Source organism: Rhinolophus sinicus, chromosome 14, assembly GCF_057876585.1.
Source record: "Rhinolophus sinicus isolate RSI-liver-muscle chromosome 14, RSI-T2T, whole genome shotgun sequence".
NCBI lineage: Eukaryota > Metazoa > Chordata > Mammalia > Chiroptera > Rhinolophidae > Rhinolophus > Rhinolophus sinicus.
The window spans coordinates 249,956-269,829 of NC_142514.1; the positions used below are offsets into that span (position 1 = coordinate 249,956).

General features: G+C 62.5%; 2 protein-coding genes across 4 annotated transcripts; one reads left to right on the plus strand and one right to left on the minus strand.

The window, feature by feature from the left end:
• On the plus strand, positions 1–11,612 carry LOC109434844 (tyrosine-protein phosphatase non-receptor type 11-like). 3 transcript variants are annotated; one of them, XM_019712171.3, is made up of 15 exons: positions 1–104; positions 5,602–5,724; positions 6,531–6,728; positions 7,284–7,470; positions 7,547–7,666; positions 7,774–7,887; positions 8,011–8,107; positions 8,209–8,288; positions 8,675–8,830; positions 9,038–9,169; positions 9,888–10,042; positions 10,155–10,222; positions 10,310–10,458; positions 10,531–10,628; positions 10,773–11,612. In XM_019712171.3, exons 1-15 carry the CDS (start codon positions 91–93, stop codon positions 10,825–10,827), a joined length of 1,746 nt encoding a protein of 581 aa, XP_019567730.1. In that variant the 5' UTR covers positions 1–90; the 3' UTR covers positions 10,828–11,612. The 3 variants fall into 3 exon arrangements, with proteins under 3 accessions (XP_019567730.1, XP_074190444.1, XP_019567729.1); XM_074334343.2 differs by having other exon boundaries at positions 10,310–10,397; XM_019712170.3 differs by having other exon boundaries at positions 10,310–10,628.
• An 808-nt stretch (positions 11,613–12,420) lies between these two features.
• RNF223 (ring finger protein 223) lies at positions 12,421–19,816 on the minus strand. The gene is made up of 2 exons (XM_019712122.3): positions 15,252–19,816; positions 12,421–13,780 (listed from the first exon to the last, which is right to left on the minus strand). Exon 2 carries the CDS (start codon positions 13,769–13,771, stop codon positions 12,971–12,973), a length of 801 nt encoding a protein of 266 aa, XP_019567681.2. The 5' UTR covers positions 13,772–13,780; positions 15,252–19,816; the 3' UTR covers positions 12,421–12,970.
• Between the last annotated feature and the right edge of the window lie 58 nt (positions 19,817–19,874).

Consider the following 19,874-nt stretch of genomic DNA (forward strand, 5'->3'; position numbering starts at 1 on the left):
GCGGGGCTTTTAAAAGTGGGCGTGGTTTCCTCGGAGCGGCCCGAGGGCGCGGCCGCCTGGACCCCGTGGAGCGCTGGGTGCGGAGCAGACATGACCTCGCGCAGGTGAGCCTGGGCTGCCCGGTGGCCCGACTCCGCGACTCCAGGAGATGCACTTGGGAACCGCAGGCGAGATGCGACTCTGGGACGTCTTGCACTCCCAGCCCGGTCACCCCCAGGCTTGACACCCTGACACCAACCCCCCACCGCCACAGCCAGGGCCAGATGCCTGTCTGGGTCCAGCCCGAGGACAGCCTCACTAGGGCGGGTGGAGAGGACTCTCTCCCATTGGGGGCTGGGCCTTGGTGGAGGTCAGAGGTGCTCTGACCCTAGGGTACGGAATGTGCCCTGAAGGTGGCGGGTGGCAGTGTTTGGAGCCTAGAGTAGGCAGCAGGTGTCAGGACAGTGGCAGACCCTCCCTGTGTCCCCCCTCTGGATCCCTTGCCCTGCTCCAGGCTCCCTTTTGGCCACCAGAGATGTGTTCCCCTTGGCAGGGCACCTCTCCCTTCCCTAGGCCAGAAACTGAGGGCAGAAGCAGTAGGAAGTCCCAGAGGGTCTAGCCTCCCTCTCGACTTGGTCCCTTGGCCATGCCTACTTGCAAGGACCAGCCCTTCCTCAACAGGCTTAACTCCCCTCTTAGGGGCCAGGTTTAGGGGCCAGGCTCCCTGGCAGTAACGAGTGTGAGAGCCAAACAGGCCCCAGGTCTCCGGCTTCCTGCCTCCATGGAGAGTGTGACAGGAACTGGCACTTCCTGCCCTTTCTGCCGAATCCCTGCTCCCTGGGTGTGTGCACACACACGCGTGTGAGCTCAGATTCGAGAATGCATGTGCATGTCAGTGGGGAGCCACACAGGTATAAGACACATGTTACTGCTTCCTGTCACATCCAGAACACCCTCTTCTGGTGATTCGTGAGGCCAGAGGTCACAGGAGTGGTCACCCTAGACCCTGAGTGAACCCCTAGATCTAGGAGAGGCTGGGCAAGGTCTGATGTACAGGGCCCACAGGGCTTCTGTCTGCCTGAGCAAGGTCCCCAGCCCAAGGCAGAGACCCTTGCCTCCCCCACCTCCCACCAGCAGTGCCTCAGCAGTGAGGGTCCCAGGACCCCTGCGAGGGGTGTTGTAAGGAGGCTGGCTGCCTGGCACACTGGCCTCGGCAGGGTCATGGGCCCTCTTGGGCTCAGGAATAGTTGGTGTGAGTTGGATCTCTAAGCACTCGTTAGCCCTAAAGTCCCAGGGTTCCAAGGTTTAACATCCAGCTGGAACTCAGGGAGGAGAGGGTTCCAGGGTGTGGTTGGAGTGACCCCTTGGGCTTCGGTCAGCCTTGCTCTTATTTGTCCCCGGGCAAGTTTTGGTGTTTGAGGAAGGCCATGTCCATGTCATGTGTGTGTGACCCGGGGACAGCCTGGGAAAGCCCCGGGTGGGGCTCTGCCCACCATCGCCAACCCCTCCCTGCCCCACCCTCTGATGACCATCTGGACTGTCACTCCTCCAGCCCCTGGGCCCCTGCCCACACCTCTATCAGGCCTGGGCAGGCTGGACCAAATCACAAGTAAAGCCCATCCCCCGCGCTTGCCCCCACCCCATGTCCCTTTCCCATGGCCCTGTGGTTTGTGGGTCAACGGGCACCCGCCAGCCATCGGCACCACTCACCCCAGGGCTCCCAGCTCTGTGGTTTGATGTGTTGATAGTGGTGCCTGGGAGAGGGCTGGGCCCTGTGGGGAGTAGCTGCTGAGCCCCTCGTCAGGCAGCTTTTCAGTCCAGGGGTTGGACAGGAAAAGCACGGTTTGGTTAACTTGCTTCCGTATAGATAGGACGGAACTTGGTTGATTGAAATTCCTCTGGGAAGCAGTGGTGGTGGTGGTGGGGTGCTTGCTGGAGCCTGGGGGCCTGGAGCAGGAAGATGGGGGAGGGCACTGCCTGTGCTCTGTGAACCTCAGCCCTGGAATTCCAACCCAGGGCTCCTCTCCACTGCCCGTGTGCCGCCCACCATCACAAAAGTGTCTGTCCTGCAGGCGTGTCCAGCCCCTGTATCATGGATGGGCATGTTGACAGGCCATTCATGTGTCTCGCAGGGTCGGAGCTGTGCCATCTACAGATGGGACACCAAGGTCATGCAGGGAGCTGGACCAGTCTATGGCCAGTCTGGGTTCAGGCTGATCTCTTAGGTGACCGTGCTGTCCTGGGATCCTGGGCGCAGACTGGGCTCAGCTGGGCCTTGAGAGGCCCAGGCTATTAGACTTTCTGGGGGCTCAGTATGCCCGGCCCACCCCCATACCCCCCTCCCTGGGCCTGCCTGGCCCTGTCACCACGTGGTGAGTCACTGACCCAAACGGAGCAGCAAGCCCTTCAGCACAGAGGTGACCCTGGGCTCTGGCAAAGTGGGGCTGTGAGCATTGGAGACGGCTTCCTACTTCTTCCCCCCATCAACCAGGGGCAGCAGGCTGTGCCTCCAGGGTGGGTGGGGGGACATGAGGCCCTGCCTGGTCCTGGGACGGTGGGAGGGCGCTGGTGGGAGCTGTTGCAACGTCTCAGGATGCCCCACCCCTGGAGATTTCCACCTGATAGACCCAGTGGCAGCGTGTGGGGAGGAGAGGGTGATGGAAAGTATGATTGAGAGCCCTTGGAAGGACAAACAAGGTGTCGTTCTCCCCTCTCTGTGGCTTTGACGCTGGGCCTCCACCCTGAACCCCTGCCCCCGCACTCTGGGCATTGCCCATCTTGGACTTGAGTCTGAGGCTGCTGGGCCGGGGGAGGGGGCATGTGGGCACAGGATGTGGTTCTGCAGAGTGGGCGTCTGGGGGGGTCAGAAGCTTGTTGCTGGGTTCCAGTCCCCTCTGCAGCGTGTTAGTGCCAGTCCTGGGATGGCACGAGGCCATCGCCCTTTTCCTGGTGGCCTTGCCTGCTCTCTTGTGACTGGCCCTGCAGGTCACCAGGAAGCTTCCCTGGCAGCCTCACCTGCTGGACCACTGGACCAAAATTGCCCCCAGGCCTGGCTCCCCCATTTCAACCAGAGTGGGAGGGAGCTCAGGACACCAGGCCCAAAGCTCAGGAAGTGCCTGACTGGCGGTCCTCCCTCCCCTCAGGGAGTATTGCTTGTGCTGGGTGGCCCTGGCCAGGTCACCTGAGCTTCCGGGCCTGTCTGAAGCAAAATGTGGACCCTGGGGATCCATCGAGGTCAGAGCAGAGCCTGTCCCCATGGGCGTTTATGTTTAGTGGTGAAGACACAGGGTGACAAATAAACACAAAAGCACGTATGTGCCTGTCTGCTGTTGACAAGTGCCACATATAGAACGTAGGGGCCGGGTGGAGCTGGACTGCTGGCTGGGGAGGGCCTCTCAGGAAATGTGAGCCGTGCCCCATGGGGGCGGGTGGAGATGGCCAAATAAGGTCAGTGAACAGACATGGAGAACGGGGGTTCCCAGTGAGAGCACACTGGGTATGGGAGTGCTGGACGGGACCTAGTTCTCCCGTGAGGGCCACTGGCCAGCTTGAAGTGCCTTGAGGTACACTTTCTGAGAAGCCCTCTGCTCTTGGCTGTAAGGTCAAGGAGCAGGACAGGTCTGGAATCAACAGTGTAGGCAAGAGCTGGTGGGTGCTGCCCAGGGCAGTGGAGGAGTGGTCAGCCCTGAGCGTTACTTGGGAGTTCAGCCAACAGGGCACTGATGGACAGGGTGGTGGTGCTGGGAGAGAGCCGGGGGCTGCCCCCTGAGAGGGGCTGTGTGGTGGCCCCCTTCGCTGAGTGGGGAGGACCAAGGTCGGGGGCTTTGGGCTGTTATCAGGAGCTTAGAATTTTGCAACTGTTTGGATAGACATGCTGTTAACCTTTCCAAATGGATACTGAGAAGGAAGAGTGGGGTCTGTGAGTTTGAAGCTCGGAGCCCAAGCGGGGCTGGACATGTAGGCAGGTGTAGGGCAGAGGTGGGGGGCTCCAATATCCAGGGGTTAGAAAGAGGAGGCGGAGGCCCCAGCTAAAGACCCCGGCCACATGGGGCAGACAAGGGAGTGTGGGGAACTCGGAGGATGTGTTTCTAGGAGGTGTGGTCCACTGTATCAGATGCTGTGAGGACCGAGCTCAGCACACAGCCCTGAGCTGAGGTCTCAGTGGGGCTGGAAGGCGAGGGCACAGGTCTGGGGGCACTTGGGCTAGGATGGCAGTATGAACCCACGCAGGCCAGAACTTCTTGTGTTGGTGATGTTTGTGTCCTGCACTGTCACCCTGGCTGTCAGCAGGGAAATGTGGCCTTTGTGATGGAGGAACTGGAATCTGGTTGAATTTTAATTCATTTGTGTTCACATCCCACATGCTGTGGGCTCCCATGTTGGACAGTATAGACCAGGAACACAGTGGCCCCATGGAGGGGTCAGGGAGCTGACAGCAGGGCACAGGGGGCCTTTGGGAAGAGGAGGAACCAACAGCAGGAGGGCCCGCAGGGAGGAGGGTCCAGTGGCTTTGAAACAAGAGATGTGAGCTGACCCCATTCTAGAAAGATCTCTGTGGGGGCAGCATTGTCCTTTTCCGGCTCCCATCTCGCGGGTCACTGTGGGGGCAGGCCAGGGTCCAGCCAGGGCACAGCAGCCCTGCCCGACGTGCCCAGGTTGTGACTGGGGGTGCCGCCTTAGGGGCCTCGGTGTAGGGGTTGCAAGGCAGCATTGTTGAAGTTGGGGGTCCAGATGCAGGTCCCTCGGTGCACCCTCCCCCACACCGTGTGTCATCTGTGCAGTGAACAGAGGACACCTCCGAACTAGATGGATGGTAGACCAGGTTCATGTTAGTGTTACTGCTGGGGAGCTGCGGGGGGGCAGAGCGAAGGGGCCATTCCTTCATCTGTTCTCTCCCTCGTCCCTCATTCAGCCATTCCTGCTTCTCCTTCCTGACACTCTGGGACTACCACACAAGGACAAATCAGTCCTGGGCCCAGAAGTCCCTGCCCTAATGGGAGGGGGGACACACTGGGACAAAAGCCACTAGGGTAAAGAAACCAGCAGTTGTGATCTCAGACGTGGACTTGTGTGGCCTTGCAAAGGGCCCTCGCTGGCTGTCCCTGTGGGAGCTGGGGGCTGTCCCCCATCTCTTGGGGGAGGCCTGGAAGGAGCAGTCGCAGGGAACCCGGGCTGGGGCAGGAGGAGGAGGCTCCTCTTAGCCTGGAGCCCCCTCTCCAGCCCCTCACCAACACCTGCCCCATGGTCAGTAGTTCCCGCTGGTCCAGCCACGCTGGCTCTGCCTCTAAGGTGCAGCCATCCATCCACCCACCTGCCTATGTCCTGGCCCACCAGGCAGCCGTGCACATTCAAGTACATGTGTTAGTCCCCAGGCGGTGTTTTCGGCCCTGAGACAGAGCACTGCACAGCACTGCCCATCTGTGTCTCTGGGACCCACGGCCCTCACACCCTGAGGTCACTGCCCAGGGAAGGTGTGAGCTGGGGGCAGCCCACATAGGTGCCAAGGGCAGGTGCCATGTAAATGGTGCCGGAGGCTGGGTGTGGGGCAGGATTGGGGGGTTGTACCCTGTGCCCATCGTCTCCCGGCTCCCTGGCATCTCCAACTGGCTATCCTCATTCCAGGTGGTTTCATCCCAACATCAGCGGGGTTCAGGCGGAGCAGCTGCTCTTGTCCAGAGGCCGGCATGGGACCTTCCTGGCGAGACCCAGCACGAGCTGCCCAGGGGGCTTCACACTGTCTGTCAGGTGGGTGGGAGCAAGCCTGTGGCCCCAGGAGGCTTCAAGTCTGAATGCCCACAGCTGGGGGCACAGGTGGGCATGAGGATCCCCAGTCCCCCCGAGGAGTGGTAGGTAGCATCCTGGGTAGTGAGGACCCTGCTGGGGGCTGGACACCGAGAGCTCTGGGGGGGCTGGGGAGCCTGGCCAGGCAACCTCTGGGCAGGAGGGAAGCATTTCTAAGACTCTCAGGGAGGTGGGTCCTCTGGAGGGGCTTTTGGGGGGGCGGGCAGGGGGCTGCAAGGGCTGTGATGGCACTCCTATCTTCAGGTATGGCTGGAGCCCATGTGTGGGGAGGAAGGGTGGGGAGTGGACAGCCAGACCCATGTCCACCCTGGATGGGGAAAGATCAGTCTATGAGAGAGTGGTGGTCTGGGGAAGGGGCATTGCAAAAGGGCTCTAGATCTTTCCAGGTTCTTTGCTGAACCTGAGGCATCAGGCGGGAATGAGGTTATCCCTCAGGCTGGACTTCCCTCACCTTGGAGAACTGTGTTCTTCCCTGGGGCTCCTCAGGCCACGCTGTGGGCCTGGGAGGAGCTGTCTTGGGGACCTGTCTGTCCCCAGTCATCTAGAGCCTGGGCCAGTGGTCTGGGGTGAGGCAGAGCCTGTCGTGGAGGGCTGCCTGCACACTGGCTGAACTGGGGCCTGGCCTTGGCCTGGGCTGTGCCACGCAGAGGCCAGTACCTGGGGCAGGAGAAGCCCAGACGGTCTGGAGGCTGAGGGTGGTGACAGTGGGAGCGGCCTCCCAACAGCGGCTGGCGCACCCGCCCTTTCAGGCGCCAAGATGAGGTGACCCACATCAAGATCCAGAACACAGGAGACTATTATGATCTGTATGGTGGGGAGAAGTTTGCGACGCTGGCGGAGCTGGTGCAGCACTACACCGGCCAGCGGGGGGCGCTTCTCCGGGAGCGCAGCGGGGCCCCGGTCGAGCTTCGGCACCCGCTGGGCTGCCAGGACCCCACGTCCGAACGGTGAGCGGCCGGAGTCTGTGCAGTATCCGAGGAGGCTTCTGGGTGTCCTGCACAACCCTCCCCTGGGGCCCGGGGCATCATTTCCTCTAGGTCCCAGGCACCGGATGCAGGCGTTTGTGTGTGGCAGTAGTCCTGCAGCCAGCCTACCCCTGCCCTCCTGGCTGGTGATGTGGGGTGAGCGGGTTCTTCCAGCCTCGGTTTTCCCAACTGCACTGCTGAGGCCTGAGGGAGCTGCACCCGCCAGGTTAGGGGGTGGGGCGGCTCTGGGGAAGTGGCCCTTCCCCTTCTTGCTGAGGACCAGGCTGCCACCTGGTGGCCAACCCGGGCCCTGCAGAGCCCTCCTGTCCTGCCTCCTGCCCGCTCTTGGGAAGGTGAGGGTCAGGGTGGTGGGCGGGGAAAACTGTGACCGGCTTGGGTGGACTGCTGCCTGCGCCCCTGAGGTATTTGTGGGTCTGTCTGGGAGCCTTCCGGCTGTATCTGGGTCTGTGCCCCCCTCACCTGGCCAGGCTGTGACCCCCAGTCTCACCTGTGCTCCCACCCCCTGCCCCTGGTCAGGTGGTACCATGGGCACCTGTCTGGCAAGGAGGCTGAGAAGCTGCTGTTGGAAAAGGGGCGTCCGGGCAGCTTCCTGGTGCGGGAGAGTCAGAGCAAGCCTGGGGACTTTGTGCTTTCGGTGCTCACAAAGCAGCCGGACAAGGAGGACCACCGACCACCGGTCACCCACATTATGATCCGCTTCCAGGTGGGAGGCAAAGCCAGGATGGGGGTGGGGCTCAGCGGAGGCAGCAGCGGCCAGACCCCTCACTGTCGTCCCACAGCCAGACGGGAAGTACGACGTGGGAGGCGGGGAGCGCTTCGACTCCCTCAGCGACCTGGTTGAGCGCTACAAGAAGAACCCCATGGTGGAGAAGTCGGGAGCCGTGGTGCCCCTTAAGCAGGTATGCACCCTGATGTGGCCTTGGGAGCCAGAGTTGGTTGCTCCCAACCCAGGGAAAAGGGCGCCGAGGGACCCTGCCCAGTTTGGACACGGGCCTCTCCCTGCCAGCCCCTCAAGGCCACGAGGATCACTGCCGCAAGCATGGAGAGCCGCGTGCGGGAGCTCAACAGGCCCACGGATGTCGGCGAGAAGGCCAAGCAGGGCTTCTGGGAGGAGTTCGAGGTGCCAAACTTCGTCCTCTGGCCGGAGGAGGGCCGGCAGAAGGGCGCGGGTGGGGACTGGGATGGGTGTTGGTGCCTCTGGGGGAGCTTCGGATCTCGGCTGAAGCCTCCTCCGCCTTGCCAGATGCTGCAGCAGCAGGAATGCCGGCTCTTGTACCCCCGGAAGGAGGGACAGCGGCTGGAGAACAAGCCCAAGAATCGCTACAAGAATATCCTTCCCTGTGAGGGGGCGGGGCCGCGGGTGGGGGCGGGGCCGCTTCCAACCTCGGGTCATCTGCCAGAGGGGTCCTCTGGAGACCTGAGCGGAATCTTCCCTTCCCAGTTGATACCACCCGTGTTGTCTTGCGTGGTGTGGACGACAACGTACCTGGAGCCGACTACATCAACGCCAACTACATCAGGGTGGGTGTGCGTGAGGCAGGTGTGAGTGGCCAGCTGCAAGTGTGGCCCAGTGTGCATCAGACAGGACACCTTGAGCCCTGTCCTGTCTGGCCACATGCCAGTCTCCTGTCCCATTATGAGCCTGGAGCTCCTGCTGGCAGGCCTAGGAAGAGGCAGGGCCCTCAGGCCTCAGTTATTTGGGGGAAGGGGTGTGGCAGTCCCCAAGGGGTCCTCAGAGGGGGCTGGACTAAACATTGGTCCTAAGCTCCTCCCTAGCCTATGGTGGGAGGGACTTTGTGTGTGAGCCACCCAGGGTTACTCTGCATATCATTTGCATAGACTTGCACTTGTTCTCGGGCACTTTAAATCCTGGAAACAGTAGGCAGCTGACCACCACCCCTTTTCAGAGTGACCCAGAGGAAAAGCCAGGCCATGGACTTGGCAAGGTATACATCGCGACCCAGGGCTGTCTGCCAACAACAGTGTCTGCCTTCTGGAGGATGGTGCACCAGGAGAACACACGTGTCATTGTCATGACCACCAGAGAAGTGGAGCGAGGCCGGGTAGGAGCTCAGGCTTGTCCCCATGTGCTCATCTGGACTTGTGCCGGTGGCTGGCCTCGCCTTGCTTCTTCAGTATTCGGGAAGCTCTGGGGATTGGGGAGGGCCCTAGAGAGCCCCTGTGTGCATGCATGTGTCCCTGCAGGGCACAGGGGCAAGGGTGCTGCTGGTGGTCTTGCAGCAATGTTGATGCAAAGCACTCCCTCCCAGAACAAGTGTTTCCGATACTGGCCAGAGCTGCATGGCAGCCAAGAGTACGGCTGTGTGCACGTGTGCAACGTGGCTGAATACCAGTCCCAGGGCTACTGTGTGCGGGAGCTGCAGGTGTGGCGGCCAGACCAGGTGAGCCTTGGGGGCAACGGGACGTGCGAGGCCAGAGTCAAAGTGGTCAGGGAGTCCCCAGGTCTGCGCTGGGGGTGAGGAGGGCCTGTGCAGGGAGAACCCCCTTCCTGGCTCCACCCAACCCCACTGACCTTGTTGGCTTCTGTGTGCCTCAACCCAGTGGGCAAAATCTTGGCCTGGGCCTGTTGAGCAGTGTTCACAGGCAGGCCACATTCTCAACACCAGGCCCCAGGTGCCAGCCGGGGGACTCGGTGACCTCACACCCACATTGGCCTCGCCCTCCACAGTCTCCTCCTGGCCCATCTCGGCAACTTCAGTCTCCTGTGTATGCCAGTGGTGCCTACTTCTGTCGCAGGCACAGATCCTTCCACCGGTCCCCTCTGTCCAACAGACCTCTCGCGTTTGGCCCTTCCCAAATAGAACTCACTGCCCCCAAAACTTGCTCCCTCTTCCCTTCCCCAGCACTTGAGCCAGCTGGGGCCATCTGTGGGGCCCCCCAAGCCCTCAATCCCCTATTTTCCTGCCGCGCTGTCCTGCTCAGCCTCGGCTCAGCTGGTTACTCCTCCTGGCCATGGTGTGCCTCTTCCTGGTTCATTCCCTGCGCCCCTCCCACCTCGGGGGTCACAGCAGTTCCGGCCTTCTCTGACTCTGTGGCCCGGCCCCACCTGCGAACTGCCCAGACTTGCCCGGGTTGCGCTCACCGGCTCACCCTGCCCAGGAGGAGCCGCCACGCACAGTGAAGCATTACCAATACTTCAGCTGGCCCGACCATGGCGTCCCCGCCGAGCCCGCCGGAGTCCTCGGCTTCCTAGAGGAGGTGAACCAGGCACAGAGAAGCACGCCGGGAGCCGGACCCATGGTGGTGCACTGCAGGTGCGACCGGGGGCGGGGCGGGGGCGTGGCCACGCGGCGTAGGTGCTACCCGGGGCGGGGCCACGGCTTTGTCCGGTCAACTCGCCACAGGCCTCCTGGTCGGTCCTCACAGCGCCGGCATCGGACGCACTGGCACCATCATCGTGATTGACATCTTGGTGGACCTCATCCGCAGGCAGGGTGAGCCGCCCCTCTTATCTAGCCCCGTCCCTCCCATCTAGCCATGTCCCACTCTCCCGGGCCCGCCCTGAGCGCACTCATCCCCAGGGCTGGACTGCGACATCGACGTTCCCAAGACGATTCAGCTGGTGCGACGGCAGCGCTCGGGGATGGTGCAGACTGAGGCGCAGTACAAGTTCGTGTATCTGGCGCTGCAGCAGTACATCCAGGGAGAGCAGCTGCGCCTGCGCGAGCAGGTGGGGGCGGAGGCGGGCCAGGGCGGGGCCTGCGCGGGCATCACCATGGTGACCGGCGTCCCCACCCCCCAGCGCGAGCCGTCGGAGGAGCGCGACTATCAGAACGTGGGCGCGGTGCCCGCCGACCTCGGTCATGGCCCCGGACCTGCGCTGTCCCGACCGCCCACAGCGTGAGTCAGGGCGTCGTGGAGCAGAACCAGGCTGGGATCCCGGGGTGTGGGGGGGGGCGGTGTCCCCGCCTGGAGCTGGGAGGCCGCGGGGGCGTGGCCGGGGCGTGGGTGCCTGAAGAGATGAAACTCCTTCTCTACCCGCAGGACCCCAGAGACCTACGGCGGCGTGTACGAGAATTTGCTGAGCCTCGGGAGGTGAGAGGCCCCGCGTTCCCGCGCCCCGGGTGCAGCTGGAGCCGCGGAGGAGGTCCTGAGCCCAGGAAAGCCGGCCTTCGCGTTCTTCAACAGACTGCGTTTAGGATAGTGCAGACTGTGGCTTGTCCAGGAGCGCTGGGGGAAGAGGTCCGGGAGTCTGCTCCTCAGACCCACCCACCATGCCTGGACTCCCAGAAATGGGGAGAGGCAGTTTGTTGTGCCAACTGGTGCCTCTGTCCCTTCAGGGGCTCCCAGGTGAGGGTGGAGGGGGCAGGCCTTCAGGCTGTGGCTTGTCTCAATGTGGGAGGCCACCAGTGACCATGTGTGACCCTGTGTGTCACATGTTTGAGTGTCGCCCCGTATGTGTGACATGAGTGACCAGCAAGGTGGTGGCCAGTCCGTGCTTGACCTGATTAGCCACGTGTCTGTGCCCAGGCTCCTTTGTATTCTCCAGAGCCCTCCTCAGCCCTGCCACAGTGGTGTGGTCTGGGATGTGGCCCGAGCATTGGCTTAGTCTCTGGCCATGACATTGTGGTCCAAGCTGTGACATTGCGGTCACAGGTGGATACGTGCATGCTTGTTGAATGAGGGAATGCTGTGAGATGCTCATGTGACTGCACGTGCAACCTCATGTGCCTGGCCCTGCCCATGATGAGGGCGAGGCTCGTGTGTGCATGAATGGTGTGTGACAGGTGCGATGTCACTGTCATGTGGTCCACTGTCACACGCATCTTCCCATCCCCAATGGTGCTGTGGCTTTGTCATGTCCTCAGTAAAATGCCGTTCCCAGTTCTGTGTCTTTGTTGGGGCCCGGGGAAAGGGTGTGTTTGGGTCTCCACAACTGAGCCCAGCGTCTCCAGGGTCTCCCCACCCTAGCCAGAGGCCCAGCTGGTTGGAGCAGGAAGTCCTGGGCTTTGGGGTGAGGGGTGAGGAGGCTGAGACTAGTACAAGCCAGAACCAGCCTGGCCTCTCTTGGCCATGCCAACCTGGTGGTACAGGCTTCCCGGGGTTGATAGCAGAATTGCGTGGGGGTGGCAGTGGGGGCTGGTAGGACTTTGCCGCTTCACCAACCAGGCCCAGAGAAGTCTGCTGGAGGGACCTGAGGTCTGTGGATCTTCAGGACACACTGGTTGTCGCCATCTCTGCTGCTGTGCACCCTTAGGCCTCAGTTCCTGGGGGGCCGTGAGGTTCTGCAGCCCTCCAGTGAGGGCTTCCAGCAGGATCCCTGGTGGGGCCTTGCCTTCTTGGGGGTGCGGCCCTGCGTGACCACAGTTGAGCACGGGGAAGGAGGGCTCTGGACCACCAGGCCAAGGCCTGGCCCAGTCCCGGGTGCTCTGGGCCCTCCCCACCTCCCTGGGGGAGCTTCACGGTCCTGTGAGACAGCAAGTCCAGAACGGCTGCAGCCTGTCCACAGCCCAGAGGGGACTGGAGTTGGACTGCCTAGAACCTGGGTCCCACCCACCCTAGGAGCTGCTGGGAGTCTGATCCAGTGGGAGTGCTCTCTGGATTGGGGTCGGGCTAGACGGTGGGCTTTTCTGGAGGGAGGGGCCCAGTGGTGTAGGGAGGCGGGTGCACAGGATGAGGACCCCATACCAAATGTGAATACAAAATAATTTATTTAAAATATACAATTCAGGCAGGTGGGATGGGCACTGGGGGGCTGGGCTCTGCCGCTGCATTCTGTCCCCTGGTCAGAGGGCAGGATCAGCACCCCCAGCCGACGGAAGGAACCAGCCCTGCCTGGGGAAACGTCTGGGGAAGGAGTTGTGGGTGAAATGTGAAAATAAGACAAGAATGGCGAGTCTCTTACTTCTGCTCGAGGGGCCACCCCTGTGAGCGAGTCACTGTGTGTAGGGAGGCTGCTCGCCAGGCTGTCTGTTCCAGGCCTCAGTTTCCGCATCTATATGATGGGATTTAGGGCGTGGTCTCTGGGGCTCATAGGAGCCTGTGATTCTTGGAGGCTTTGGGGACCCTTTTGTCCACCCCATCAGGACCAAGCCCCTTACACTGGGGGGCAGGTGAGCCAAATGTAGCGTTCAGAGATGTTAGGGCCTCTCTGGGATCCCCGGGGGACTGACTCTCAACAGCTGCTGCACCTGTGACTCCAGCTGCGGGCTGGGGACCCACGCATGAAGCACGGGACAGCCCTAGTTGTCCGCCAGGGGCCGGAGAGAGAAGGTGGTTGTGTAGGTGACGGTGGCCGTGGCAGCGTGGCCGGGGGGCCGGGTCAGGCAGTGCAGGCTCCCGGTCTTGAGCGCGCACTGCACAGGCCAGAGCACCATGCAGAAGACCACCAGCAGCAGGGCCGTGACCAGCGCCATGCGCCTCCAGTCCCCCAAGCGCGCCCAGCAGCGGGCCAGGCGGCTGCGGCGGCGGTGGGCGGGGTCTGGGGCGGGCGTGGGTGGGGCGGGCTCCGCGGGCTTGCTCAGGCCCACGTCCACGCACACGAAGCTGGGTGCCGCGAGGCCGGGGGCGGGGGGCGGGGCCCGGCAACATAGCTTGGTGCCCTCCAGCCACACGGACTCCTCCCGCCGCAGGTGCGCCGGCATCCTGGCTTGCAGCTGCCGGCTGGTGCGCAGCGCGGGGGCTCCGGCGGCAGGCACAGCCGTGGGCTGCCGGCAGAACGGGCAGGGCACAGCCTCACCGCCAGGTCTGCCTGTTGGCTGGGCGGCTGCCAGCCGTGCCAGGCACTCTAAGCAGAACACGTGAGTGCAGGACAGCTCCTTGGGCGTCTTGAAGATGTTGTCATAGCCAGAGAAGCAGATGGAGCACTCCAGCGGGGAGGCCACCTTCTCTGAGCCAGGGGTTCTGGGGGACCTGGAGCCACTGGCCGAACCGGGGGACCTGGGGTTGCTGGCCGAGCTGGGGGACCTGGGCACCATGGCTGTGGGGCTGCTCTGGCCAGGGGGCGGCATGGCCGTGTGCCACACCTGCTGGCCTGATGACATGGCTCTGAGCTGTGGGACAAACAGAGACCACCGTGAGTGACCACAGGCTGCCCCTTTCCTGCAAGGTCAGCCTGTGGCTCTCTCCATCCCTCTTTTGCCCAGCATTAGTCCCAAAGAAAAGATCCCGGGAGGGACATGGCCCACCTGTGGGCAGCTCCAGAACGTCCCACCTGTCTCCACTCCAGGTCTTTCTGCTCAGGTAGTAACCCCGCCCCCTCCTGCTGAGGCAGGGGGCGTGTCCTGGGGTTCTCAAGCCTGATGGGCGTGGGGGTGGGTGTCTGAGAAGGGAGGCCGTGTGCTCACCGGTATCCTGCTGACTGCTTGGTGGACGCCACTTGCTGGCCCTGTGCTATCTGGCTGTGCCCCCTGGGCACCAATAAAGGTGATGATGCCAGTGGCCCACAACAGTTACTATTTACATCTGGGCTCTGCAAGGCTGGGCCCAGGTCTTGTGACACACACAGCCAAGGTGCAGAAACGGCAGCTCTGAGGGTAGGATGACTCAGCCAAGTTACTCAGCCAGTGGGCCCTGCACGCTCCTAAGAGGGTATGGCTCTGGGTCAGGTGAAGTGGGTTTGAACACGGACCCCAGTGTGGGTGCCTGCTTGGGTTGGCGCACGCCCAAATTGCAGGCAGCTGTGTAAGGGCAGGTGCCAGGCCTGGCTGGTGGGGGTTAGGATACTCGGTCTGGGGGCTGGGCTGAGCCAGTCAGTCTGCGGGAGATGGGGACGCCTAAGTAAGGAGGGGTGCTGGCCCGAGGAGGGTGTCTACTGGCTGTGTCCCAACCCATAGGGCCAGCTTGTCTGGCTGGTGACAAGGGCCTGGTGCCATTCCTAAGCCCACTGGAGGGGAGCGGGAGGTAAATGGGCCCCACTGTCCCCTCTGGGCCGAGCACACAGCTTTGTCCTCCTCCTGACCCATTTCCACAGGAGACCTTGTCTCTGTTTCCCTGGCCAGGCTCAGGTGACCTGCCTGCTGACCAGGGCCCTCCCCAGGCCTGCCGCCACCCCTTCACTGGGCCCAGGTCGCCACCCCAGGAAGCCACATGGTGGACAGAGGAGACCAGGGCCTTTGGGCCATGTGACCCCATGGAGCTCAGGAGGCCCCCCCAGAGTTGACCGCCAACCTTGACTTGCTGGTCAGTCCAGGTGAGCCAGTGGGATGACTTGTCGGTGACATGCTGTGAAGGCTTGGGTGTTGCTGCATCATGAGTGACTGCAGTGAGTCACGGTGACATCACTATGATGTCACCAGTACCACCCCACATCTCGGCATGAGGTGTCATCATGTCCTGATGACAGTGGTGGCCGCAGGCTAAGTGGCAGCCTCAGCATCGTCTGGGGGACTGTGAGCTGCCTGCCCCCACCCAGCCGGTGTGCGCCAGGGAACCGGTTTCTTGGCACTGAGGCCTCACCCTCCTCAGAGCCGCCCCACCTGAGCCAATGCGGGTCAGAGGTGAGTCCCAGCGAAGCTGCCTTACCTGGCGGCCAGGGGTCAGTGGTGCTCCAGCATGGTCCTCCTGGCTGGCCACGGCCAGGTACTGAGGCTCTGAGCTCTCCTGTTCCAGCAGCCTTCCCTCCTTCTCCTCTGGGCCAGGCCCGGCCTGTGTGCCACCTGACAGGTGTCCCTTCACGGGGCTGGTTGCCAGCAGCTATCTCAGTGTCCCTGGTCTGGCAGGTGCGCCCTTTGCTGTGTCTCTGACAGGTACTGTGCAGAGTGATGCGTGTGTTCCTCCAGGTGTGGCGTGCCGAGGCAGGTGTGCATTCTTGGGCTGTAGGTCCTGGCAGGTGTATTTATATACTTGAGGTCATGCTGGCCAGGGGCGTGGCCTTGGGCCTCCGGGATTGGCTGGCCTCCCGTCCTCTTCCTGGCAGGCTGGGTGGCAGAGGGCCGGGACTCAGAGGTGAGGGGTCAGAGTCTGGGGTGGGGCTGGAGGGTCAGTGCAGGCCTCCATGGCCTGGGCGGGCACTAGGGGGGTTGGATGCCTGGGTAAACTTCTCCAAAGCCCCTGGGATACTGGAACAGCCCTTCCGGAACGAACCGCTCAGCTCAGAGCTGCTCTTCAGGGCCCTGATAGCTCCTGTGCGTCTGGGTGGGTCCCCCCATTCACCGGCTCAGCCCAGCCCAACCCTTCACACCCTGTGCTCTCACTGCCTTCCTGCCCCCCCACCTGCCACCTCATGTATACGAACAGCCTGCTCACATGCGTGTGTCCATGTGCCACCCAATGTCACACACATACCACCTCCAAACTTGTGATTCTGCTGCCCAGCCCCCACCCTCTGCAGCCTTTGGGGGAACTCCCCATATCCATGATATCCCTCATGCCTCCAGGCCTGAGGTCATGGCAGGCTGTCCCCAGCTCCCTGGCCCTGCACACCTCAGTGTACATACAAGCTGGGCTCAGGGCAGTGGGCCCCCCACTGCTGAGATGGGACCCCCATCACGAGCCTATGGGGAGGGGTGCTGACTGTGGTGAGGCTGGGAGTGGGGTCCACCCTGGGTGGCAACTGTCTTACACCCATAGGCTGGCCTCAGGCTGCACCCACCCACCAGCAGCTGCCCACTGACCATCTCAGCTTGCAGAGGCTGCCTGGCGCCAGTAGCACTAGAAGCACTGACAGCCACAGAGGTCAGAGGTCAGAGGTCAGCACCAGGAAGATCCTACCACAGCATTAGGAGGTGGGTGCGTGGGCAAGGGATCCCAGGATGAACGGGCCACAGGGAGGTGGGATAGGTGGGTGGCCGACTCATGGAGGCTTAGATGTCGGGGGACGTAGGAGGGGGTGGGACAGTGCCTGCAGGAGAAGGGGAGACCTGGGCTCAGGAAGGGGTTAGGGCACCCATGTGTTCCATGACGGAGAAGAGTCCCCGTGAGAGTCCTGATGAGGTGGTGGGGCCTAGAGAAGAGGGTGGAAGCCCAGGGAGGCAAGGGGGTCTCTGAGGGGATGGCGAGAATTCAAACAGAGGGTGGGGATTGAGCATAGGGAGCCTCTGTGAGGGCCTGGCCCAGCCTGTGCATTATGGGGCTCTGGTTCCCATGGGGATTGTGATTCGCGGATCACGTGCTTCCTCTAGGAAGTGTCTTCTTGGTCCCTCTGCTCTGAGAACACCCTCCTGAGGGCTCCTAGGAATATCCCAGCTCTGAGGTCACTTGAGCTCCACAGGAGACAGTCAGTGCCCAGAGGCAAAGGGACAGGAAGACCTGAGGAATGTACCATCTGGGGTGTGACAGGGCCTCACTGCACAGGAGGCGGAGCTAGACCCTGGTTCGGAGACCTGGCCAGCCCACTGGTCCCCAAACACCTGCTTGCTGTCCAGCCACCAAGTACCTCTGAGTGCGTGGGTGGGCTGCACGTGTCTTCATGTGCGTGGTGGGCGTGTGTGTACCAACACGTGCAACTGGCTGAATGTGACAGCATGCATGTCCCTGCGCGTGAGGGAGCCTGGGACTCACTGGGCTGGGGAGAGGACAAGGTCCTCAACGACATCCCCATCCAGTTGTGGCTCTTAGATGCGGGGGCCCTGAGCCCTCGAGAGGCCTGGAGTCCTGGGCTGACACATGTCGTCCTCAGCCAGGTGTGGGGGGGAGGAATGCACCCCACCCTGGCCATGGTATCCCCACCCTCAGGACTGGGGCAGCACTGGCTTCAACTCCCCAAGCTCTTCGGGGCACATAGAAAGGCCAGTACGGGGAGAGGCCCTGCAGGGCTCATGTGGGACCTGGGGTCCGAGGGCTGAGCCTGGGCTGTGTATTCGGGTCTCCTGGGTGCTGGACTCTGGCTGAGCCGCTCTGCTGGCACGTCAGGTGTACGCAGCCGTGCTGTCCCCCCGCCCCGTAGTGAGGGCCAGGTCCCCAGAGGTTGGCCTGGCTGCCCCTCCCCATCTCGCTATGGCTACTTCTGGGGACCGGTGCCTCACATCCACCTCCTCAAGCCCTGCTCAGTCCTGCTCTATGCACCCACCTCTAACGCCACTGCCACCGTGTGACCTTCCTCTTGCTGACCTCTGACCTCTGCTGGCTCTTGGAGCTTCTAGTGATAAGTGGATGAATGAACGAATGAGCTGCCGCTATGCCCCCAGGGCTGTGCCCACTGCCCAGCCTCCTGGGATGTGGTAGGGGAATGCAGCTCCCTAAAGGTCCCCATGGTTGTTGACATGGTGGGGGGTCAGGAGGATACAGGCACCCCACCTGCCTGCTTGGGCCTGAGTGATGACACTACAAATCAGCCTCATTTTGGCCCCTTCTGTGAGGTCCTGGAGTCTAGGTGAGGGCTGGGTAAGGGACTCGGGATAGAGAGAAGCTGGGGAGGGGCTGTGCACGCTCCCACTGCAGATGCCCTGCCCCGCCAGCTGCCCCCACCCACCTGCTTTCTGGCCTGGATGCCCATCAGGATTGGGGCTGGTGAGCCCAGCGATCCCACCCTCACTGTGGTAGCCCTGGGGCAGAGGGGGGCCAGCGTGGCTGGAGGCCAAGGGGCCAGGCCACATAGGCCTCCAAGGTCAGGAGGAAGGCATCACCAGTGGGGACTGCAGCCTGGGGTGAAGGGTCCTTGCAGCTGTGGGGGATGGGCAGAACCTGCAGGGCGGCCTGGGGGAGGGGCTTGGAGCTGGCCCAAATGACCCTGGGTTTCAGGGTGGGAGGAGGCTTTCAGGTGGGGACGAGCTGGGGAAGTGTCCCCCATCTGTTCCTGGCCTGGGACTGCAGGGCCCGACTTGCTGTCCTGGTTGAACATGGCTGTTTCCTGTTTTGTCCCCAAATTAGAAGCCTGGGTTGGGTGCCAACATGGGAGCAGAGGACGCAAGCCCCCTCCCTCCTCTGCTTCCCCCTCCTCAGGGACCCACGGGACTGGAGGGCTCCCTGACTTCGGGGGCCATGCACACACTGGCTGCGGGGTGTCCTCTCCTTTACTTGTGGTCCCTGAAGCCACTAGGGACCCTGACCCTGGTCTCCCCACCTGTGTCTGGGTCCCCCTCTCATGCAAAGATGACCGAGAGCAGCAGTGCTCACAGGGGCACAACCGAGACCCCCAGGCTGAAGTGGCAAAGTCCAGCCGAGGCTGCCTGTCGGGGGCAGGGCCCTGGAGCTGCTGCCAACACCCCTGCCTTTCCATGTTCTTCAGAACTCTTACCGGGGCCCCCACCTTGCGTTGACCACCAGGAGGTCACTGTCTCGCCAGGCACGCCTCCCTGGCCGTAGACATCCGCTCAGGGGCAGGTGGACCTGGGGGCAGCCTCCCTGCCGTGCTGGCCCTAGGGAGGCCGTTGGCTATGGAGGCAGGCAATTCCCAGAGTGGCTGTCTCCACAGCACAGCACAAAGCCTTGGAGCCCTCCGGTGGCCCCGTGTGCAGACACAGCTCTTCACCCACCCTGGTCTGGTGGGGGCTCAGGCCCAGGGCAGAGAAGATGCTCCCACAGGTGCCCTGACAGCTGTAAACCTGAGTGGGCCTTCCCAGGGACAAGCGAGCAGGTGTCTAGAGACATGCCATCAAGGCAACAATGGTCAAATGGCCAAGAATGGGAGAGGCTCCCTGCTGTCCCTGGGGGGGCCGTCCTACCACAGCTCAGGCCTGGCCAGCTCTGGCCTGGACGTCCCGGTAGGAATCCCTGGCCCCTCCTTGGTCCTCCCACCATCAGTCAGCAAATGTCCCATGCTCACCAGCCCCTCCAAACAGTTGTCTGCCCTCGGCCTGAGGAAAGACCTGCCTCCCTGAGGTGACTCTAGCGGGCACTGCCCAACTTCCTCCTGGGGACTGAGCTGGGTCCCAGGGCAGCCATCCTTACTCATGGGTGTCCTGTCTGTGCAGGGGAGCCTGTGGTGACCCGTGATTTCCATGCTCCCCACTAGGCCTGGTCATTTTACAGAGAAGCCCCCCTAAGAAACACCCACACTTTTTCCCATCTCAGATCCTGACAGGGCTGGGGGCCACTGGGTTACCCTTGCATGAGGCAGCTTGGGGCAAGCCCCGTCTCCCAGGAATAACGTCCTGAAGGGTGGGGGCTCTGTGCGGGAACCAGCATGGCTTTTGAGTGGGGGGTCCTAGTCCATGCTCAGGGCTCACTGCTGCTCTACTCCCCGTCCTCCTGTCTCCAGCGTGAGGC